This window comes from Xenopus laevis, chromosome 2S (assembly GCF_017654675.1).
Source record: "Xenopus laevis strain J_2021 chromosome 2S, Xenopus_laevis_v10.1, whole genome shotgun sequence".
In the NCBI taxonomy this organism is placed as follows: Eukaryota; Metazoa; Chordata; class Amphibia; order Anura; family Pipidae; genus Xenopus; species Xenopus laevis.
In genome coordinates this window covers 63,586,079-63,611,425 of record NC_054374.1, presented here as the reverse complement: position 1 = coordinate 63,611,425, position 25,347 = coordinate 63,586,079, and the positions used below count along the sequence as shown (strand labels likewise).

The 25,347-nt window shown below is 36.9% G+C and overlaps 1 protein-coding gene across 1 annotated transcript; it reads left to right on the top strand.

Annotated features, from left to right (window-relative positions):
* eif2d.S (eukaryotic translation initiation factor 2D S homeolog) lies at positions 1-25,347 on the top strand. The gene is made up of 15 exons (NM_001097122.1): positions 1-102; positions 1,691-1,881; positions 3,741-3,824; positions 4,602-4,692; positions 7,372-7,479; positions 8,491-8,735; positions 9,430-9,547; positions 10,212-10,257; positions 11,803-11,906; positions 13,173-13,331; positions 17,772-17,861; positions 20,441-20,536; positions 22,378-22,498; positions 23,898-24,072; positions 25,035-25,347. Exons 1-15 carry the CDS (start codon positions 47-49, stop codon positions 25,100-25,102), a joined length of 1,752 nt encoding a protein of 583 aa, NP_001090591.1. The 5' UTR covers positions 1-46; the 3' UTR covers positions 25,103-25,347.

Below are 25,347 nucleotides of genomic sequence, written 5' to 3'. Positions count from 1 at the left end.
TCAGAATATTATTTTCTTTTATTGCCATAAGGGTTTATCCATCGCCATGTTTGCGAAGAATTTTAGGGTCAAGTCAAATACAGCCATAAAGGGATCGGACAGGTGAGTGTTATTGAGCCCTGCTTTATTAATCATTGCTACTTTGCTATGTTAATAGTAAGTCTTGTCAAGAAGGGTGAATGGTCGAGTATGTGCTCATTATGACCTAGTGTGACTATAAGCAATGTAAACTACGCGGGGAGTTTAGTTTTACATTAAAAAAAAAAATCAAATAAAACTAAATAAGTACAGTAGGCAGATTTGGCTTTCATGAAAATATACATTCTTTTGAGTTGTTTAAAATATATATTTAATTGTCTAACCCTTCATCTGAACAGGTTTCAAGATTTGGGTCCCTGTAGCTGTGATATACCTTGCCTTCTCCATGTTAAAGTGGACCAGTTGACCTAGAAACATTATTCAAAATCCTATTTTATCACATTAGTCAAGCAAAATTAACTTTAATTACACTATTATTTAAATCTTGTTTCCGTCAGTCTGGGAATTTATAATTATAGCAAACAGACAGGAGCCATTTTGTGGACAGTGTTATTAAGGCAAGCCTTGCATCATCTTAGAATCTTGTTTGTGCACCAGAATGGGGAACCCAATGTCCATCCCCATGCCCTGGCTACACAATTAAACTGTGAAGAGAACAGTGGAATGTGTGGAGAGCAGTGACATCTAGGAAGTGCTGAATGGAAAGTAATTGTCTGCCCCGCCTCTATGTCTAAGGTATAGAGGAGGGGCTGACAATATTTGACAGCTGTGATTTTAAATGAGTTTACAACAGCGGTGAATGCTTTAATAAAACATAGAAATTGCATTTCATGTTTAATTTTAAAATACATTTTATTATACAGCTTTTTGTGTCTCAGTGACAGGTCCACTTTAACTCAGAACATTTCCCCAACCCTCCCATTACGCCCACGGTGTGATGCAGACTCTCCATCACCTTGTTCTGTTGTAAAGCGATGAACTCTGGGACATGACGTCTCACTGCTTTGCATATAGTGTACACCTGGCCGATATTTGCCTAACCAGTAATTTACCAGCTAGGGCCGGCACAGGTATAACAAAATCACCTACTTTTTAAATCCCTCCCTTACTTATCCTCCTCCACTGTCAATTTCCCCTTCTACACAAACACCCACCCATTTCCCCTCCCAGTCCACCTATTTTCATTTGCATTTTTCAGACCCACTCATCCTCCTTCCACCCAGCCCACCTGTTTTCCTTCCCCATATGCCATAGCCCTTATCCTGAGTAATGTTCTGAACCGCTCCTGACCCGAAGGCCGGTGTAAGGTTTAAAAAAAAAAAAGAAAAAAAAAGTGGTAACCCTATTTGCAAATTGGCTGGTGCACAGATTCTCTGGAATGATGGACTTCTTGTCCCAGAATATAACACACCTGCAGAGGGGTTTGCTCACTATGTAAGCCTGGGGGAGTAATGGAAAACTGGTCCAAGCAGCACAAGCAGACTATCATGGTGTCTCTTAGTTTGTGAAATCAAGTATGTGTGTAATTATTTTTGGAAGTTCTTTATGCACCTTTTTACACAAGCCCAACAAATAATGTTCACATCATATCCCAAAATAAACTATTAATTGCAACATTTGACTGTATTGATATTGTTTTCCTTTCAAATAGGAGGAAGCTGCGAGCAGATATAAGTTCTGCATTTCCTCCTCTTACTACAGACAAACTTTCTGAGTTGATGCCATCTAAAGAGGAGCTGAATGTTGTAAAAGTATATCTACACAAAGGAGACGCAGTGACGTTATATGTCCACAGCCGAAACCCAGTTATGTTTGAGCTGGAGAGAAACCTCTATCCAACAGGTCTGAGAAAAACTTCTATAGCATTACTCTTGTTTTCGAGTAATGATTGAAAATAACAGAGAATGTTGGAGACAGGTGCACTTAATTCTGAACTTGCTGATGGTTTCCTAAAATCAGCAGGTACTTATCTTTGGTTATAGAAGGTGCTTAGAAACAACCACTCTATAACATACTTAGGGGATTATTTATTACATTTTCTGAAAAATGTATTGATAAATAGTGGGAAAAAGTCCATGCAGATTTGGTCAGAGTGAAAAAGTGAGAACTTCTGATTTTGATAAATAACCCCCTTAAAGTTAGCTTAAAGGTGAACCACCCCTTAAAAGTTGAGAAGGACATCAACCCTACCTATATATTGATGGAAATCTGTATTCACAGTTTTTATTCGGGTCGAAAAAAAGGTTAATTTAATGCAAAGCTAACATTTTGGCATTTACTGTTTTGTAAGACAAAATAGTTTAGAGTAGTTTAATAGCTCTCACTTGTGTGTGTTTTTATTTGCTCTCTCTTATTCTATAAATATAATCGATGCTAGCCAATACCTGAATTTTCCCTTTAAATAAAAAGGTCAGGAGAGGAAGCGTATGTAATGCATGTTGTTTATAAGTCACCAATAATATAGAGCACATGTTCAGGAATTGTTCAGTGTAAAAATAAAAACTGGGTAAATAGATAGGCTGTGCCAAATAGAAAATGTTTCTAATATAGTTAGTTAGCCAAAAATGTCATCTATAAAGGCTGGAGTGAACACTACATTCTGCTTTTCAGCTCTCTTACTTTCCGACCAGACAGTAACCAATCAGTGACTTGAGGGGGGGCCACATGGGTCATAACTGTTGATTTTGAATCTGAGCTGAATGCTGAGGATCAATTACAAACTCACTGAACAGTTATGTCCTATGTTGCCCCCCTTCAAGTCGCTGAGTAGCTCAGAGTTAGAGTTGAAAAGCAGGAAGTAGTGTTAGTAGTGGCTATATTAGAAACATTTTTTTTATTTTGCACAGCCTTTCTATTTACCCAGTTTTTATTTTTACACTGAACTGTTCCATTAAGTACAAATATTCAGAATAAAAGACATTAAACAAGACAAATACATATTCTACTAACAAGGAAATTACATTACATTTAATTTCATTTTTAAGTTGCTGCATTTAATAATGAGAATAATATAGAGAATAACACATCTGGTTCTGCGTCATGTCCTAATCATCACCCCTCAGAGTGCTTTAGAAAAATCTACTGTATTGCACTACATAGGTTGACATAACCACTGTGACTATTCAAGAGGATGTAATCGAAGCAATATAGTTTTGCCTAAAAAAAAGAATATATTCCATTAATTTGATTAAATTACATTAGTTACAATTTCCAATTACTTCTAATTTATTTGTTAATAAAATTGCAACTGAATGCCATATGTATATGTCCCTTTCTTCACTGCTGGTTCTGTCTCTTAGTAGATGTCAGCATTCTTCCACTCAAGACTCCATGTCTTGCAATTCCTTACAATGCTTCTTTACAGGCCTTTTTTTATCATCTGACATTTGTTATAGTGTTTTCGTAATCAGAACCAGCAGTGCAGAGATTTATATGGGACAAACAGATGCTACGGGTGTATGGCCCAACAAATAATATATAGCAATTTGCCTGGGGAGACAAATAACTTGCTGAAGTAACATGAATTATCCTTTAAAGGGATACTGACATGAAAAAAAAAATGGTATTTCTAAATAAAACCAGGGTCATCCATAGAACCCAATATCCACATGAGAGCTATAGTTTATTGATTTGAAACGGTCCCCTTTATCCCTGTTGTTGGTAGAATTGTGTGTATCATAATTATAATTTTTGTATTATAGTTTATACTTTGTGGAAGTATCCAGATCTTCTCCCAGCATTCACCACATGGCCACCTGTCTTGGAGAAAATGGCAGGTGGAGCAGGTATGTTTCTCGAACTTGTAAGAACAGACCCTCCTAAATACAATTTATACAGTACTGTAGTGCAGGGATTCTTAATATAAAAAAAGAAATATAGAATTACAGCCTGTAAGGTCAAAGGCACAATGGGTCTGAAGATGCAGTAATGAGCCTCCTCTGTAATATGAGCCTTAGTTTGTGGAGGCTTATTTATTAAAAGTCGGATTTTAGAGGTTTTTGAAACCACAACTAAACTCAAAAACTCTAAAAATGACAATTTCAATTGAATTTATTAAAAGATTAGAATATAAAAGTTGCGAACAAAAAAAAAGCTGAACAATGCACTACAAAAATATGAATACCTCCAAAACCTCTAAAATTTGTGACATTTTCAGACAATTTCTAGTAAAAAAAAAATCTGAAATCCTGTAAAAGTCTGAATCGATTAAAAGCGGGCCAATAAGATCAGTACAGCTCCCATTGACTTCTATAGCACCTCGACAACTCTTTCTTGGTGAAGGTAGTTTCCGTGGGTTTTTTTCACTTATTTTTAGAAATATCGGAAAACCGTACATTTTTCAAGATTCCTGGAAAAAGCAAATTGTTAGTAAATGGGCCCCCTAGTGTTGCATTGTGAACATTCTGATTCTGTGTGGCTACATGTTAATTCTAGCTTTTCCTGCTTAAAAAGTGGTTAAAGTCCTGCCACATTTTAGAGAGAAAATTGTGGCTAAAACACAGAGCTAGAAATGATTGCCTTCAGTTGTACTACTGCTAACATTTGGTGTTTTTATATTACAGATCTGATGCTGCCTGGTGTTGTTGTCCCCCCTTCTGGTCTTCCTCAGATACAACAAGGCAGCCTATGTGCAATCACCTTGGTGGGAAACAGGTAGCATCTCATATTAACTTAGTACTGCTGGCACAAATTCCAGAGGACCAGAGTATGCAGTGTGATACAATATTTGTTGTTTTCTTGAAGTTGAAAGCAACTCAAAAACTATAAGGCCAGACAATGATGATGATTGCAGATTCTCTGCAAGCGAAAAATCCCCTGCTTTGCTGCTCCCCTTGTATTCTGAAGGCAGGGCAGATTTCAAAGTGAAATGCAAAATGTTGCACTTTGGGGCTGAAATTTGCGTATCTGCCTGAGTCCAATCAGAAACAATGGTTTAGAATGCAGGAGGAGGAGCAGCAGGAGAGCAGATTCTTAGCATGCAGAGGGTTTGAATTGAGATTCTATTTGTTGGCAACACAAATTGGAATGTAAAGGTGGCCATACACGGGCCGATAAAAGCTGCCGACAGACTGTGTCGGCAGCTTATTGGCCCGTGTATGGGGGCCCCCGACGGGCTTCCCCGATCGAGATCTGGCCGAAAGTCGGCCAGATCTCGATCGGATGGGTTTAAAAATCCTGTCGGATCGCGGCCGCATCTGTTCGTTGATGCGGTCCCGCGATCCGACCGCCCGTTTGAGAATGCTAGGATCCGATCGTTGGGCCCTAGGGCCCACGATCGGATCTGCCCGATATTGCCCACCTCAAGGTGGGCATATCGGAGGGAGATCCGCTCGTTTGGCGACATCGCCAAACGAGCGGATCTATCCATGTATGGGGACCTTAATACTGTAGCTACTTCATTAGTGCAAAAAGAAAGACAAGGGAGCACTCACAGAACTTATGGATCATCCTCCTGCTGTGCTGACACGTGAGAAAACGCTCCCGACGTGCAGCCTTCAAGTAAAATATTGAACACAGAGCACCAGCAGTCATTAAAATCCATATTTTATTAATTCTTCATTAAAAAGACGAGCAGGACATGTATCCCAAGGCACGCTTAACGCGTTTCGTGGACTAAGCCACTTTCTCAAAAGCTATGCTCAAACTGTCCAGGTGAACATTTAAAAAGGTAACACCACACCCCTTTAAAAACATTAACCCCTGCGTTGCTGATCCTTAGATTACATAGGGATTTATAAATACATACTGCAACAAGAGAAAGGGGCTTAGTCATATTGACCATATAATTCATCTTATCCTTTAACATTATCATATATCCTTCAAACTATAATTTGATTGGGTGTCATATCGATAGAATCCTCCATATATTCATTAATAAATAATAAATAAATAAAGCTCATGGACACAGTTAATAAAGCGAAAAATAATTAATTAAGAAAAAGGAAAGGGCAAAACGCAGACTGAAAAATATCCATAAATTAAAAAATTAGATGCAATTCAATAAATCAGTTAATGCAGATATCTAATAAATTCATCATATCCCAATAAAGATCCTTTTTGTTTGTTTCCATACTCATTTACAGGTACATATAATAATAATTTAATCAAAAACCACTGCTGGCAACCTCATAGGATACTAAATTATGGTTTGTATTAATAGAAACATGTCAGCTCACATTCGGGATTAAGTCCACTGTAAATATCTATTGTTTTAAGTTGATACATCCAGTACACCTCCATCCTAGACAGAATCTTATCTCGGTCTCCTTGTCTCACATGCTATTTGAGTTTGTCAATTATCTGAAAGGTTACTCTAGACCATTGTGCTGTTCTACAATATGTTTGGCAATAGCCGATTTTTATCTCCTCTCTCGGCAGCCGATAGATGTTCCAGGAACCTGACTCCTGCACAACGTGTGGTCTTGCCCACATACTGCATACCACAGGTGCAGGTGGCCAGATAAATGACCCCCTTGGAACAACAATTATAATATTGTTTCATAACAAAAGTCTCCCCAGTGTGTGTACTTGTAAAAGCGGTGGAAACATTAAGTACTGCACAAGCTTTGCATATAATACGGCCACATTTATATGTACCCTTATACCTCAGCCAAGCAGGTTCAGGGTTTGTTCCTTCAATATGACTAAGCTCTTTCTCTTGTTGCAGTATGTATTTATAAGTGGCTTAGTCCATGAAACGCGTCAAGCGTGCCTTGGGATACATGTCCTGCTTGTCTTTTCAATGAAGAATAAATAAAATACGGATTTTAATGACTGCTGGTGCTCTGTGTTCAATATTCTACTTTATTAGTGCCATTGTCATAATTATGCCATCTATTAATTTGCTAATCAGTTTTTACAGGTAGTTTAAACGCCACTTTTTATATATGCTGGTACTTAAGTACGTAAGTCTTCGGGCTTGAGGCAGTTTCATTAGTTGCAATAAAACAGTAACATGAACATATAACAGTGCTGAAATACTATTTCTTTTATTTGGATATGTTTGTTGTGATAAAAGTGTTCTGGGGATAGTTGTTCTTGTACCTGCATTGTATCCTGTAGTGTCACATGTAATATGTGGGTAAATAACCTAGTAATTACCACCCAGTTAAACAACACAAAATTATTTTGACTTGCTTCTGACTAAATGCATAGCAAGAAACATGTTAGGTGATGTTATCCAAATAACATTTCATTTGTTCCAAGCTGCACAATAAGACACTCTGGGGGAAGCATGCTTTTTCAATTAAATGGTCAAGTTATGACCACCTAAATCTGTGCAGTAAAATATCCTTTTCACCTTGCTGATTAACTTGTATTGAATTTGCCCAGGGCCCCTGTGGCTATTGGCGTGGCTACTATGTCGTCAAAAGACATGCTGGCATCAGGGATGAAAGGGAAAGGTTTCAATGTTTTGCACACATTTGGAGATCAGTTATGGTGAGTAAATCTAAATCAATAATTTGCCACAACTCCTTGCACACTTTTGTGATTCCCCTTTACAGGTTCTGTTAATCACAGAAAAAGCAAAGGCACCGTGACAACTGTAGTCTAGACTGAAGAGAAGCAAAGAAAAGTCATTATGCAAATTACTTTTAAAGCTGATTGAAAATTGTCATTTTCTAATTGATATGTACTGTAAAGTTGCTTACAATCATGTTTGCTTTTATTAGGTAAACTTTATTATTGGTCTAACCCCCTTTATCATGAAAATGTACCTTTAAATTAAGCAGTTTGTTATAGATTGACCAGTGCTAAGCAACCTTTTAGTTGATCATTATTTTCTATTGTCTTTATTTCACACCCTGCAATTGTAAAGGGCCTTAGGCTCTTCAGCTTCTCTCCTATTCATCCTCCATTTTCACTTCCATATTTTTGTCATGATTTTTATGGTTTAGTTTTTATTACTAAGTTTCACTGTGTACATTGCATGGAAATCATTCTACCATTTAAAATTTTATTCTTGAACCATTGATAACAGCACTCAACAGTAAAAATCAAACACTGGGTGGGGCATGGCAGCGTTTTTAGCAGTGTTCGAGAGCTGCTGTTTTGTTACCTTCCCATTGTTTTGTTGATAAGCTGCTGGGAAAGGGAGGGGGTGATATCACTCTAAAGTGCAGTGCAGAAGTAAAGCGTGACTGAAGATTATCAGAGCACAAGTTACATAAGTGGAGGCACCTGGGAAACTTACAACAGGTCTAGCCCAGTGATTTCAAAATTAAATATAAAAAAGTTTGCTCTTTTGAAATATGGATTTCAATGCAGGATTCAGCTGGAGGAGCACTATTAACTGATGCATTTTTTAAGTAACATGTTTTCCCCATCACAGAATCCCTTTAAACCCTAGCAGCGTCTGAAAGCTGACAAACAATTAAGGAATTTCAAAACTATAGAACATTTGTGAAGTTTAAGGTGTTTTTTTTTAAAGTACACTTTTGACTATTGCAGGGCATATGGAGACAAGTCCAGCCTGCCAAACATCCCTGTACCAGAGATCAGTCTGACCATAGTGGAAGGGGGAGATGGGAAAGCTGCTTCGCAGGAGGTCTCCGAGGCCCAGGATCCACAAGCACAGTTCGAGAATCTCAGTCTTGTGAAGGAAGAAACCACTGTTGCAAATAAAGCAGAGGATCCTGAAGAACAGTTTGAGAATGCAGAAGAACAGTTAAAAGAGACAGAAGAGTCACCTCAAGGTAAACATCAACTTATTGAGACCTGACAATAGGACCAAGTTGCTGGAAAATATGTCTGTAATCACACTTGAGCCTGAACCTATAACAAGAACAATTGGTAGTGCTATACATGAAATGTAGCACTTGTTTGCCAAACAAGCAAGCTATTGTATCATCATCCACATAATTTGGTCCTTTAAGCAATTACACCTTTTGACATATTTTACATCTAGATTATTGTTCAGTCAGAGTTGGGCCTTAACCCATATATTCTCTAAACACATTTATTTTTAATTTGTCACCCTTAATTCTAAGCTTCCTTGTATAAACAAATTGCTTGGAATTTCCATGGATGTTAACTTTTTCTTGAGACCTAAGTTAGTAGAGATTATAGGCCAAGGAATATTTAATACTTAATCCTGAATTTGGTTTGGGATTCGGCCAAATCCAAGCAAAATTTCTTGCTTGGGCAAACCAAATACAAACCCTTAAAACCATGTGATTTAAGAAATCAGAACATGCCCCCCTAGTATTAAATTGTTAACTTTCCCCCCAAACCAATGAATGCTGTTGTAGTGCTGGTATCTTATTAGTATTTCCTTTGGCTCTCTTTCATCTATCTAGATTTGCACCTGCACGGTGTAGTAAAGTTGGAAAACATTACAGTATGTTTGTCTGACTTTTTACATTTTGTTTCCCTTTCTGGTGTTTTTAGAAGCTATGGACAATTTGCTGCACCAGTGCTTCTTTCATGCATTAAAGCATAAAGTGAAAAAATCAGATCTTCCTCTTCTCACAAGCACATTTCTGCGTAATTTTCTCTTTCCCTGCTGGTGAGTCATGAAGTAGCCATTAGCACCACATTAAGAATTTAGTTAACATTACTAAACTTTGCTATGCAGTTGCAGATAATGGATTACATATTTATTTAACTTCTGAACGAAAACATACAGTGTAATTTTATATACACTTAAAGGAAAACTATACCCCCCAAACAATGTAGGTCTCTATTAAAAGATACTGAGTAAAATAGCTCATGTGTAAAACCCTGCTTCATGTAAATGAACCATTATCATAATAATATAGTTTTTTAGTAGCATGTGCCATTGGGTAATCATAAATAGAAAATTGCCATTTTAAAAAATAAGGGCCGCCCCCTGAGATCGTAAGATTCACTGTGCACACATACAAACCACATGTAAGGTCACATGAGCCAATTAACAGACAGAGTTCTGCCTTTTGCTTCCTCACTTCTTCCTGTTACAGTTAGAGTTGTAGTATTTCTGGTCAGGTGATCTCTGAGGCAGCACAGATAGAGTCACGAAATGGTGGCTCAAGGCAAGAGATGTAAAAGGGCAATATTTATGTAAATATATATTCCAGTTTGGTAAGATTCGTTAATATGTCATTCAATTTGATATAAACTATCTGTTGCTTAAGTATTCATTTTGGGGGTATAGTTTTCCTTTAACACATTTCTTTTCTTTTTTACACTAGTCCAGAAGGACAGCAAGTGGATATTAAAAAGTCAAGTTACAAGAAGGTAAGCCGTTTATATCAAATTATAGTTTTGCGATAGTCGAGACGATTTCAGCATTTTTTACACTCTGGTTAATGTATCTGAAGCTTTTCAATCTCCTTAGCCCTACTCTGCATAGATGCTGGTTAGCAAATATAAAATGCGGCTCTTTCTCTGTACCTCTAAATATGTGAGGCGGTCTTCTAACTTGACAGGTCAGTAGTACTGTGGGGAATTAAGTTCCCTCCTTAAAAGCTTATAGAATAAGCTTATTTAATTCCTTCCCTGGGTGCTTAAATATTGTTGGGTTTTTTATATTCCATTTGATAATTTGTTAAAGGTACTATGTTTACTTTTGGGAATCCGATTTTAAGATCAGGATATACTTTCTTAGAAGTTTTAAATGATGGTCTTCTGATCCTAGCACAACCTTAGTCTGCCTTTATGTCTGCCTCATGTGACTCATGTCAGGAAGATCTGCTTTGCAGCACATTGCTCTTAAAGCCACTGCCTGTCAATTTATTCCAATCTTAAATGCTTAGATTCGCAAATTTGGTCCACTGTAGTATTAGAGGCATAATAATACAGTGCCTATTTGACAAAAGCATCAGCATGGCTGAAAGTTGAGCCATTTTTGTTGTAATGTTGTTCCTCTTCTGACACTAGAAAATATACAATGTAGTGCATTATTTATATCACCAATTTTTCAACTCTGGCTATATATAGACCTTTAAGAGAACTGTTTCATGGCCTTTGTTTTATCCTTTTTAAATAACACTGAGATTACTCTAGTCTGGTTATTCTGTATGGGGGTACAACACACTTTAATTTGGCAAACTGAGAGGGGAAGCCATGGATATTGCAAACATGAAAATCCTGTTCCACAAGATTGTTAAACCTATTTTTAAAGGGATTCTGTCATGATTTTATGCTGTATTTTTTATTTCTAAATTACACTGTTTACACTGCAAGTAATTCACTATACAAAATAAAAATTAATTCCTGAACCAGAAAGTGTATTTTTTTTAGTTGGAATATTGGTGTGTAGGCAGCCATCTCATTTCATTATCCCTGGTCATGTGCTTTCAGAAAGAGCCAGCACTTTAGGATGGAACTGCTTTCTGGCAGGCTGTTGTTTCTCCTACTCAATGTAACTGAATGTGACACAGTGGGACCTAGATTTTACTATTGAGATCTGTTCTTAGATCTACCAGACAGCTGTTATCTTGGGTTAGGGAACTGCTGTTTGGTTACCTTCCCATTGTTCTGTTGTTCAGCTGCTCGGGGGAAAGGGAGCGGGGTGATATCACTCCAACTTGCAGTAAAGAGTGACGGAAATTTATCAGAGCACAAGTCAAATGACTAGGGGCAGCTGGGAAATTGACAATATGTCTGGCCCCATGTCTGATTTCAAAATGAAATATAAAAAAATCTGCTCTTTTGAGAAATGATGCGTTTAAATAGGCAATGCCAAATTTACAATGTTAACATGTTTCAGTGTATTAAACATTATTTTTTTTTATCTATGCTTCATTTGGCATCTGTTATATTCTTCTTCTGATCCCACAGCTCTCTAAGTTTTTGCAAACAATGCAACAGCGAAAGGTCTTGCAGGTGAAGGAGCTCAGTAAGGGAGTTGAGAGCATAGTCGAAATAGACTGGAAGCATCCTGAGTAAGTGCAACATTGACTGATGGGACTATTTAGGCACCATATACACTGTACTGATAAATAAATATTTGCTATTAAAACGGATTCTGAGGTCTGACCAGATTGCCTGAATAGATTAAAAAACTACAGCCTTCTGGACATTATTTTTTTAAATTTAGTAACATTGCATTCACCCCCAAGCCACCCTGCCAAACCCCACAATTGAGACCTGCTAGAAGTTCACTGTTCCTCTATTTTACCGAAATACATGTAGAGTTAAGCAGCGATACACAATCTGGGGCTTCACTTATGTTACCGGCTTGTATCTCTATAATCAGCAAGCAGGCCTGTGTACACCAGTGCATTTTGAGCTGAGGTCCATCAGTCATTTTGTAGTAAGAATACTGAATTTGATTGATTAGGGCATTTTGAAACTCAGCTTCTATTTTTTTATTTTAATGATGTAGCAAAAAGTCTTTTGGTTTGCTAAAGTATCTGTGTGCGGGAATGAAATCGGTGAGCTACAGATAGGGTTTCACACTTTACCAATAATATATGAATGTTAATTACTGTATAGCCAATAAGTAATTAGTACAAATGAATGCTATAGTTAGCAGTGTCTTCTAAGCTGCCACATGACACGCACATTAATTATTAATCCTTTGTACAGCATTGAGAATAATACATTACAAACCATAACTCTAGAAATCATCACATTTTGAGCTACTAAAATGTTATCCCTGTTATTGTTTAATGCTGCAGGTGGGGGTAAGGTAGGAAGGTAAGGAACTGATAAACAAAGCTCTGACTGTTTGCAGACTGTGTATTTAGTACTAAAGTGGCCCTGAGAACTGATCATAACAGATACCACCTTGTGTATTGTACCTATTACTGCAGTACTTAAGGCCTAAAATCCTGCCTGTAATCTTGACCTAAACACAAAAGTTTAATAGCATAAAATCAGAAATTTCTTTTACTATGTGGCAAAGTGTACAAAGATAATGCATCTTGTCATAAGGAATGTGTGGCATTTACACCATGCATACATAAAGCTAAAACTATCCCAGCAACAAAAGCAACACCAACATGAAAAAGTTAAATTTATTAATAACCTACTATTATCACTTACATTATTTACATTATCTTCATGTCTGTTCCCCTTTTACAAAAAAAAAGACTATTACAAGTACATAATACATACAATTGCATATCAAGTGAAATTAATCTTTTTTATTTTTGGTTTTACCAAGACTTTAACTTAATTGAAATGTATTTCTCTTGTCCTGACAGTGTCCGTTCCTTTGTTGCACCGGACTCTGTACCAGTGGACCTGGTGGTTTCTGAGAGCATAAATGGAGAAGGAGAATCACCATACCAGCCCCCTGAAATTATAACCCTCTATGGTATTTCCAGTAAGATGCTGCCACTTTTCCAAGAGAGTGGGCATAGGTAAGAACATCTGGTAAAATCCTTTCTAAGATCACTAAGGGTGGCTCCAATATTTCTACAATCTCTTTTATATAATTTTTGTTGCAAACTATTTTAATTTGTTTGGCAATGTGCTAGATCTTATATAGAGATTTTCCCTAAGATACAGGCAATTATCTTAAATATTTTTCTGTGCACCACTAATATAAACTTCAATGGATGATTAATAGTACTTTATTAAAGGGGGATATACTCCCCTTGTTCAACATTATATAAATGAATAAGGCTGTGGAACATACATTTGCCTATAGATCATATCATAAAATCATATAATTTTCAATCTGGAAAAGTCTGGGTTTTTTTTTTTTAATTTTCTGAGCGGAACAGGGCAAACAGGGATGTTTAAAGGAACAGTAATACCAAAAAAATTGTGTTTTAAAGGAATAAAATATTATGAAGTGTTGCCCTGCACTGGTAAACTGATCTGTTTGCTTCAGAAACACTACTATAGTTCATATACACAAACTGCTGTGTAGCAATGGCGAAAATTGAAAGGCTATATGGCACAGGTTAAATAGTGGATAACGGATAACACCATTATGTTCTACAGAGCTTATCTGCTGTGTAACCTGAGTCTTTCCTCTTTTAAATGACTGACCCCATGGCTACATAGCAGCTTATTTATATAAACAATAGTAGTGTTTCTGAAGCAAACACAGTAGTTTAACCAGTGCAGGGTAACAATGCATTATATTTGTATTACTTTTACATTTTCATTTGTTTGATGTTACTGATCCTTTACGTTACTTCATGCTTGGTCCATGCAAGGAACGTAATTAGTTATACCGTATATACCCGAGTATAAGCTGAGTTTTTCAGAATCCAAAATGTGCTGAAAAAGTCTACCTCGGCTTATACTCGGGTCAGCGGTACCCGACCCGAGTAGCTGAGATTGCAGTCACTTTTAATCATTCCTATACCAACAGTACACTTGGGGAGAGACTGCAATATCCCACAATGCCCTCTGTTGGTTATATGAAAGAATAACAGTGCGCCCTCTGTTGGTTGTATGAAAGAATAACAGTGACTGCAATATCACACAGCGCCATCTGTTGGTTATATGAAAGAATAACAGTGACTGCAATATCACACAGCGCCATCTGTTGGTTGTATGAAAGAATAACAGTGTGCCCTCTGTTTGTTTATATGAAAGATTAACAGTGACTGCAATATCACACAGCGCCCTCTGTTGGTTATATTAAAGAATAACAGTGACTGCAATATCACACAGCACCCTCTTGGTTATATGAAAGAATAACAGTGCGCCCTCTGTTGGTTATATGAAAGAATAACAGTGACTGCAATATCACACAGCGCCATCTGTTGGTTATATGGAAGAATAACAGTGACTGCAATATCACACAGTGCCCTCTGTTGGTTATATGAAAGATTAACAGTGACTGCAATATCACACAGCGCCCTCTGTTGGTTATATGAAAGAATAACAGTGACTGCAATATCACACAGCGCCCTCTGTTGGTTATACGAAAGATTAACAGTGATGGCAATATCAAACAGCACCCTCTGCACATGGTAGTGGGACAGTGGGACAATGCACACAGTAATCCGTTTGGCAATTCTCTGTCACCATCAACTTTGCAAAGAAGTCCGGTTGATCGCTGGGGGGGTCGCTTTGGCAGAATGTGCACTGCTGGGAGACAGGGCTGTAGTTGTGTCTAGGCTTATACTAGAGTCCATAAGTTTTCCCAGTTTTCGTAGGTAAAATTAGGTACCTTGGCTTATACTCGGTCGGCTTATACTCGAGTATATACGGTAATTGTAATTCATTGTTAGAGGGAGTCCATTCTGCAGGGGGATTTTCTGGACACTTTTAATCTAATTATCTACCTTGCAAGTACCAAACACGAAGTAGTTTTCCTGCTTGCCTTGTGTAGCTCAAGAAATAACAGAAAACAGTTTTTTTCTCTACCTTTCCTTCTCAAACTTAGGCCATGCACAGTGGTAACATGCTGAATCATGTGCATTCCCAGATCAGACTCGTTCATTCCTCTCCGTAACAATGCATACATTGAAGGTCTGTACTCTGAACAAGTTGAGCAGTCAACAAATGAAGTGTTAGATAGAAACATAAGTAAGCACTTTTGGGGTAAATAATATGGCAGTTTGGCTGGCAGAATGGCTGCCTTTGTATTGGCAACATTTATTTGAAATGGGGTTCCTTGTCATTTAATTAAATTCTACTATAAGAAATACCCATTTCTAAAGTATTCTTTTTTTATTTGTAAATTATAAGAATAATGCAAGCAGCCAGGAGGACAGCTGTGTAAATGCCACGTTCTTGAGATCTACTTGTTACCAGCTAATGATATACCTGTACACTACAATCTGTGTTGTTTTACAGGCCCTTTGTGGCTCTTGTGCTTTATAATATACAATTACAACTATTTTCTAATTTTGGTCCTGTACATTACCACAATGAATTTTTAATAAAACTCAGATGTATTTGAACTGCAGACTTTCAGCTTTAATTCAGTGGGTTGAACAAAAAGATTGCATAAAAATTTGAGGAACTAAAGACTTTTTTAACACAATCACTTCATTTCAGAGGCTCCAAAGCTATTGGACAAATTAAAAAAACTGAAAATAAAATGTTCATTTCTAATACTTGGTTGAAAACCCTTTGCTGGCAATGACAGCCTGAAGTCTTGAACTCATGGACATCACCAGATTCTGAGTTTCCTCCTTTTTAATGGTCTGCCAGGCCTTTACTGCAGCAGCTTTTAATTGCTGTTTGTTTGTGGGCCTTTCTGTCCCAAGTTTAGTCTTCAACAAGTGAAATGCATGCTCAATTGGGTTCAGATCAGATGACTGACTTGGCCATTCAAGAATATTCCACTTCTTTGCTTTAATAAGCTCCTGGGTTGCTTTGGCTGTATGTTTTGGGGCATTGTCCATCTGTATTATGAAACGCCTCCCAATCAATTTGACTGCATTTAGCTAGATTTGAGCAGACAGTGTCTCTGAACACCTCAGAATTAATTCGGCTGCTTCTGTCCTGTGTCACATCATGGATAAACACTAGTGTCCCAGTGCCACTGGCAGCCATGCATGCCCAAGCCATCACACTGCCTCTGCCATGTTTTACAGATGATGTGGTATGCTTTGGATCATGAGCTATTCCATGCCTTCTCCATACTTTTTTCTTTCCATCATTCTGGTAGAGGTTGATCTTGGTTTCTTCTGTCCAAAGAATTTTTTTCCAGAACTGTGCTTTCTTTTTTAGATGTTTTTTTAGAAAAGTCCAATCTAGCCTTTCTATTCTTGATGCTTATGAGTGTCTTGCACCTTGCTGTGCACCCTCTGTATATACTTTCATGCAGTCTTCTCTTGGTAGACTTAGATAGACTTCTTGGTAGACTTCGATATCAATACGCCTGCCTCCTGGATGGTGTTGTTCACTTGTTTGGCTGTTGTGAAGGGGTTTCTCATCACCATGGAAATTATTCTGCTATCATCCACCACTGTTGTCTTCCGTGGATGTCCAGATCTTTTTGCGTTGCTGAATTCACCAGTGCTTTCTTTCTTTCTCAGGATGTACCAAACTGTAGATTTTGCAACTCCTAATATTGTAGCGATTTCTCAGATGGGTTTGCAGCTTAAGGATGGCTTGTTTCACCTGCATGGAGAGCTCTTTTGACTGCATGTTGTCTGTTCACACCAAAATCTTCCACATACAAGCACCCCCCTCAAATCAACTCAAGGGCTTTTATCTGCTTCATTGATAATGACATTACAAAGCAATTGCTCACACCTGCCCATGAAATAGCCTTTTTTGAGCCTCTGAAATTAAATGATTGTGTTTAAAAAAAGGCTTTAGTTCCTCACATTTTTATGCAATCTTTTTGTTCAACCCTTGGAATTAATGCTGAAAGTCTGCAGTTCAACTGCATCTGAGGTGTTTCATTTAAAATTCATTGTGGTAATGTACAGAACCAAAATTAGAAATAAGTTGTCTCTGTCCAAAGATTTATGGACCTAACTGTATTATTAATGTATAGTTATATAAGCATGAACAATTTATTTTCATTACACTTATATTTAAAGGAAAACTATACCCCCCAAACAATGTAGGTCTCTATTAAAAGATATTGCATAAAACAGCTCATGTGTAAAACCCTGCTTCATGTAAATGAACCATTATCATAATAATATACTTTTTTAGTAGTATGTGCCATTGGGTAATCATAAATAGAAAATTGCCATTTTAAAAAATAAGGACCGCCCCCTGAGATCGTACGATGCACACATACAAACCATATCTGTTGCTTAAGTATTCATTTTGGGGGTATAGTTTTCCTTTAATTGGACTTTTAAAGGACAAAAATACATTGCTATAAATAACATGCAGATTTGTTTCCTTATGTGTACTTTATTTTGCAGAAAAGGAGATCTGCTCACCCAAAGTGATGTTAGAAGCATCGTTATTACATATGTGAAAAACAATGAGTTAGTCAATTCAAATAATAAAAAGTAAGTGACGTGACTCCTATATGCTTTGGAGAATGTTTAGGAGAGGCTACTAAATGGTTACTAAAAATGTTCTAGCCCACATGTTGCAAATTGTCTAATAACTCTATATCTTTGTTTTGAGTCATTAGCTTTAATTAAAAACTGATTACAAATGGTACAGAGTTCCTTGATATCCAGTCGATCATCCTAGCTGAATATTAGTCCAAGTTGCTAAAATACATGAATGAGCAAAATGCTGTAGCTTTAAAGGAACAGTAACACCGAAAAATGTAAAGACAATATAGTATAATGGTGCCCTGCACTGGCAAAACCACTGTGTTTACTTCATAAAAACAACTATAGTTTATGTAAACAAGCTGCCGTGTAGCCATTGAGGCACAGGAGAAATTAACTATTAACTATTTTCACAAAAGTGAATCCCAAACACAGTGTTTTCCCAGTACAGCATTCAAAGTCAGGCTCTCTTCTGCCTCCAAACAAAACAACAGTTTCAAAATAAATCGCTGTATACCTCAAACCCACGTTCTTGAAATCTGAAACTTTATTTATCTTGTACAAATGTCTCACAAGAGAGACATCTCCGAAGAAGCAGAACTATATAGATGATGTATGCATTGTGAGAGACATTTGTACACGATAAATACAGTTTCAGATTTCAAGAACATGGGTAATAAAGAGTGACTATCCCAAGGAGGCATCACCTCTTTTGGAAGAAGACTGAACGGCGAAACGCGTCAGTGGTGACGAGGAAGTGCGGAAGCGTGCTGCTGGGAGCGGAGACATGCGCATTGGACTCTTAAGAGATGCTGGAGAGAGACGCAAGAGTGACACACAACCACTGCAAAGCTGCCCTTATTGATTTTAATGCTGATTTCATACTATACATTTGTGAGTGCAATTTCACTTATTTATTAAAAGAAAGTAAACGCTTCTACACATGTCACTTTTTATTACCCACGAAGGAGAAAGGAAGTGTTGGGACTAATGACAGAATATTGCTACTTGATACATGCGATTAATCGACTGTAGTCTGTGAGTATAATAGACCACCAGACCCACCGCGGATTATAGTGTGGGTACTAATTATACCCCATTCTCTCTCATCAACCATTATTAAGCACAACGTTTGATGTGTTATTTCTCACCATTCACCATAGTAAAAGATAATCTTTGGGGTGGGAGTTAAGTGACGCTAAACACTTTTTTGGTGGCAAACTAAGAACACTACAATATATTATTTTTCTGTTTTTTCCCCTCAAATGTCTTTGAGGTATACAGCGATTTATTTTGAAACTGTCATCCAGGCTCAGGATACAGATGAGATAATAATAACAGATAAGGATCCCATTGTATGCTACAAAGCTTATCTGTTGTCTGCAGTGTATCTAGGGTTGCCACCTGGCCAGTATTTTACCGGCCTGGTCGCTAAAAATGATGGTTATGCCAATGTTATTATTAGGGGAAAAAAGATAAATATATAGGCCGGTATTTTTTTTTTCCAGAAAAGGTGGCAACCCTAAGTGTATCCTGTGCCTTTTCTCCTTTTTCAGCTTGGAATGGCTGCCACCATGGCTACACAGCAGCTTGTTTATGTAAACTATAGTTGTTCTGAAGCAAACACACCAGTTTTATCAATGCAACACAACGGTGCATTATATTTTCATTTGTTTAGGACACTTTCACTTTTTGGTGTTACTGTTCCTTTAAGACAGGATGGGGTTCTGAGCCTAACGGTTACAAAAACAATTCTTAAACGGAGTGTCAACCCCAAAAAATGTTTTTGTCCTAATAAAAGAAAATATAATTCTAAGAAACTTTACTATAGACATTCATTACAAATGTTCAGTGGTTTTTAAGGTATTTCTATATGTTATGCTATTGAAAACAGTGTTGGTCTATCCATTTCTGTTCTCTGACCTGATGGCTGAGACTCTTGACACAATCTAAGACAAGTAAGCTGATTAACAGACCTATCTTTGCTGGGGATTTAAGACTTTTTGCAACATTGTTTAAAAAGTAACAACTAGAATTAATAAAATGCTGCCAATAGCTATTATTTTTACAAATAACTTTAAAAGCACTGAATTATTTTAATAAATGTATATTGGAAAGTTGCTTAGAATTATGTTTTCTTTTATTAGGCAAATTTATTTTGGGGGTTGACTTACCCTTTAACTTTTGCTGTTTGTTAAATTATGTGGTGCAGTGTTGCATATATAAGTACAGGTAGATGCCCTAAAAGCAAATAGCCTGCTTTTCACTGTACTGTGTACTGTTCTGCAGCAGAGATAAAAGAAGTGGAAAAAGATTGTGACACAGTGCTCCTAAAGAAATACAGTATCTCTTGTATAGCCCCAGAGTGTGAACCTGTGTACTAGACTCCAGCACTGTTCAACCTTATTGAAAGTGCAGTACTGGAGTGTCCAGTATGAAGTTGGCAAATTGATAATGCTCATCCATATTTTATCGTTTTGAGACATTTAGATGTAGAATATCTAGTATTTTTTCTTATGAGGGCAAGTCATGATTTACCATCCATGTATGGATACCTGCACTGATCCAAAGTCTTTTCATTTCAGCTTTGTGAATATAAACCCAGTTCTTTGTGATTGCCTGCTTGAAAAATCGGAGCACAATGACATTTTCACTCTGAAATGGGATGACCTTCTCTCAAGGTAACTGTCTCTGGAACTGACCAACTGGTTCTGGGTGAAACAAAATAGAAAGGATGCTGACTAAAATGTTACTGCATCTTTTTAATATATAAATACAAATATCAAATTAGCTGGATGTGCTAAATAATGCCTCAATAAGTACATATGCTTGTACAGCATAGTTCTTGGTTTGGAGACAAAAAGGAACACCAAGAGCCCCAATAGTGTAATATGTTTTTACAAGGAGTAATGGTAGAGTAAACAAGTTAATACTCACAAACCAGGGTTACCGATAGGCAACCACTGTATAGGCAGGTGGGGAGATTATCCTGACCCCACTCAGGAATAAAACGTCGCTCTCTGTAGAAGAAGAAAACGGGGATGATACCCCTCCACTCGGGGTAGACTCAATATGGTAGTAAGACAAAACAGAGGCGCCAAAAAGGATAAAAATAGCTAAAAGCACTTAAAAACCCAATGGGTAATTCAGAGGAGGTAGTAATGAACTTACCTCCTCCAAGCAGACACCAACGAAAGTGGTAATTTTCAATAATAGTTTATTCACAAAACAGTATCCCTGTTTTGTGAATAAACTATTATTGAAAATTACCACTTTCGTTGGTGTCTGCTTGGAGGAGGTAAGTTCATTACTACCTCCTCTGAATTACCCATTGGGTTTTTAAGCGCTTTTAGCTATTTTTATCCTTTTTGGCGCCTCTGTTTTGTCTTACGACCATAGTTCTTGGTTTGCACTCTATTCCCTAAATTGTATTATGTCCATGATTTCTGTGTCTTTTGCTACCATAGCCTGAGTGTTTTGTTAATAAACATGTGTTAACTCTCAGCATTTGTATAACAGATTCTGTTTTGCTCTCTCTTCCCTCAGGCTCAAATCTAAGCATCTAGTTATCTGAATTAAGCGTTTATGCCACAGACAGAGTTTGTAATTCAGAAATAAATTAGATTGTTGGAATCTGCCATTGAGAGATAAAATTGGCTGCTTTTGTTACAATATAACTATAGAAAATGCATAATGTTTTTATACCAGTTGCTTTTAGTCAACTGCTGTGGTAAAGTGACTGACAATCCGTGGGATATTGTGCAGACTAGCAATGTGGATGAACTGAACAAGAAACAGAACTTTTAGTTCATCAGTTCATATGAAGCCTCCAGTGATAAGAATGCTGATAATATCAGCCCTGGTTTTTCTGCTGGTTTTTCCTCTGATCTATGGCACAGCTTTCCAAACACCATAACCATGTTCCTCATGTGAGCTACCATTAGAGAGGGTCAAATTGGTTATCTTCCCCCCCCCCCTATTTTTTGTAATCCCCATTTTGACATTCTCCCTTTGACTTTGTTCCATTGTGAAGGGGTGTTGGGGAAATGGCCTCTGTGATCAGAGACAGATCATCATGGTTTTCTTTCAGTCTATGGAATCTGTTATGTCTGTGTAAAAGACAAAAAAGTATTAATTTTTGACAGACCAGTTAGTGTTTAAATATCATTTATACATCTAAATACAACTAAATATGCTCCTGTCACAAAAGGGGGGATTTTACCATCCTTAGTAGCAATTACATTTATACACAAATTTAAACCCATTCAAAAGATTTTTGTATATCAGAATGTTGTTTAGAATCACAGTTGCTTTCTCTGTGCAAAAAATGTTTTATTCAGATTATCTTGAATGTGAGGCAGCTAGACCTAAGCAATATTTTAACTATATATAGCTTGTCACCTGAAAGAAAATTCAATTCGGTTTTAGTAGGCATTGGGACAAACCACAACAGTATATATGCTTCTAGACAATCTCTTTTCATTTCCTCCTTATGTGATAGTTTCATAAAATTCTGATGTAGGTGTCTGGAAAAGATGCAGCATTCCCATCAAGTGACGATCCCTGGTCGACCATCCTTTATACGAAAAGGAAACATTGACCCAATTGATATCAGTGTGGTCCAGAGGGGATCAAATAAAAAGGTAACTATGCTTTTATTGTATGTGTGTAATAGTAATGATATAAGGTGGATTGGAAGCCAGCTAAATGCTTTGAGTGGCATATCCAACCCCCAGAGAGAGAATTTGTGTGTCACCAACTATGAAAACCAAAGTGACTTTAAGTCCTAGAAGGTTACATGACTCGAGAGTTTGGGAAATGGTTCCTATAAGTCGGAAATAGAATGGTTTCCTTTCAATCTGTGGAAATGAGAATGTCTGTACTAAAAACAAAAACTTTTAAAGCATTTATTTAAGTTCAGATGTGTGTGTGCACTCTGATCCAATTCACAAAGTGGGTGCTTCATCAAATTATGTAAATACTTGAAAGAGGGATCGGCATACCAATATCATCTTCTAGTGTTCATTTATTTCGCTGTGCTCTCCAATGTTTCTGTCTACATTTGGACCTTTATCAGTGATTCCATGCAAGTGAAAAGTGCAGGTTTAAATACCCAATACTCAAACATTGAGAAAAGTGATATAGTGGCATCATAATTTGCATACATTAATTAACAAATCACTTCATAGTCTTAATCAAACGTAGTCCTACAATATCATGTGTCATGTGTTTTAATTATAGCAATTCTTTATAAATATACCTATTATCACCACCTAGTGCCATCGCAAACATTCAATGTTAAAATCAAAGTCCAAAAGATGTGTGTCCATTTGTGAAACTTTTTCATTCACCTACAAAGTAAAATACCTCTCATAAAAAGTGTTTTACAAAAAAATAAACAATGTTTTTAAAAAATAAATCTGTCACCTTGTATTTTATTATTTATTATTATTTGGAATTTATATGATTATTGGATGCATGAGATGGCACTAGGTGGCGATAATAGGCATTTGTATAAAGTACAGGTATGGGACCTGTTATCCAGAATGCTCGGGACCTGGGGTTTTCCGGATAACGGATCTTTCCGTAATTTGGGTCTTCATGACTTAAGTCTACTAGAAATGAATTTAAACATTAAATAAACCCAATAGGCTGGTTTTGCTTCCGATAAGCATTAATGATATCTTTGTTTGGATCAAGTTCAAGCTACTGTTTTATTATTACGGAGAAAAAGGAAATCATTTTTAAAAATTTGGATTATTTGGATAAAATGGAGTCTATGGGAGACAGCCATTCCGTAATACAGAGCTTTCTGGATATCGGGTTTCCGGATAAGGGATCCTATACCTGTATTGCTGTAATTGAAATATTGAATTTGATATACATAAAAAGTAAGCTAATTTGTGGGTTTATTTTAGTTATATGTGGTCAAGGTTGTAGAATATTCAAAAACATTGACACCTAATATAAAGATAACTACTACCCAATGGATAAAGTAGTTACTACCTAATGAAAATGACTAATTACTACCCCTCAATGCAGGCGACAATAATTAAAAATCTGGAGCTGTATGGACTAGATCCTTCTTCAGTGGGAAACATGCTGCAGCAGCGTGTTCAGGCCAGTTCCACGTGCACAGCTATCCCAGGGTCTAAAGAAAGAGTGCAAGTGCAGATACAGGGCAACCAGGTGTCTCAGGTTGGAAAACTACTACTTGGTGAGTATGGGAATTATGATCAGGTCAGTAGTTGTTGAACAAAACCAGATATCTACATCATTTTGCAATACTTTTTCTGTAAGCCACAAATCGTGTTTGATTCACACAGATGTGGTTGTCAAGACCCCAAGTAAAATTCTAATGCTGTTGTTGGCTAAAGAATGATAAGTCGAGATTCTATGACTTTATGATTTTATAGAAGTTTTTTTCCATTAACAATTTTGTCATTAAGCATGAAATAGTTCAGAAAGCATTTGAGACCCTTGTGTTAAAACATGCAAAAGTAATTTATAGTGAAGTTTTGGTGTTTTCCATGTTTATAAAGATATATGGATAATACTTATCCAGTATCCATTATCCAATATACTTATCCATTATCCATCAAATGTGCAAGCACTGTGGCCTATGTACAGTTAGGCCCATAAATCTTTGGACAGAGACAATTTTTTTTCTAATTTTGGTTCTGTACATTACCACAATGCATTTTAAATGAAACAACTCAGATGCAGTTGAACTGCAGACTTTCAGCTTTAATTCAGTGGGTTGAACAAAAAGATTGAATAAAAATGTGACTTTTTGAGCACAGTTTACGAAACACTGCAAATCATTGCGCTACAATTATCTTGCACAAAATATTATGCAAGTTCATTTATACTCAGATTCAGGAAAGGCCATTATGGAAACATGAAGGATTGCACCAGTTTTGGGGATAACTGACAAAAAAATTATAGAGCTATGATTTTTGTTGTAATTGTTACATTTTTATTACTTATTTTTCTATTCAGGCCCTTTATTATTCAATTCCAGTCTCACATTCAGATACAGACTTATGTGACATTGATCCATAATATTCTACAGGGCATTTAGAACCTTCTAAACACTTGCTCTTGTAGGAAACCAGGATAACAGATGTTTGTGGAGTTTAGATAATGAAATCCCACTTCATTTTTTTTACTTTGCAGAAGACTTTAAAATACCTCGCAAATACATTGCTGGACTGGACCTGGCTAAATTTGGTAAAAAGAAATGAAGAATAAAAATTGTTCGGGCAGTATGTGGCATATGTGGCCCAACATGAAACACTCAGCTCTATTAAACTGTCAAAGTACATCTATGAGAAGAACTGGCATAGGGAATCCTTTGTGATGTCACTCATTGTGTGTACAGCTTCTCTATGGACGATCAGTGCTTTCATTTACTCAGAGCCTACATGTTCAACTCTGAGAGTGTTTACCAAAACATCAACAGCATGTTCATTAAACTATATTTAAAATA

Excerpts from the sequence above, each read along its gene's own strand:
- eif2d.S (NM_001097122.1), top strand. The coding sequence starts at position 47 with ATGTTTGCGAAGAATTTTAGGGTCAAGTCAAATACAGCCATAAAGGGA. Across the intron at positions 1,882-3,740 it reads GAGAAACCTCTATCCAACAG|TTTATACTTTGTGGAAGTAT; the intron begins GTCTGAGAAAAA and ends TTTGTATTATAG. Across the intron at positions 8,736-9,429 it reads GACAGAAGAGTCACCTCAAG|AAGCTATGGACAATTTGCTG; the intron begins GTAAACATCAAC and ends TGGTGTTTTTAG.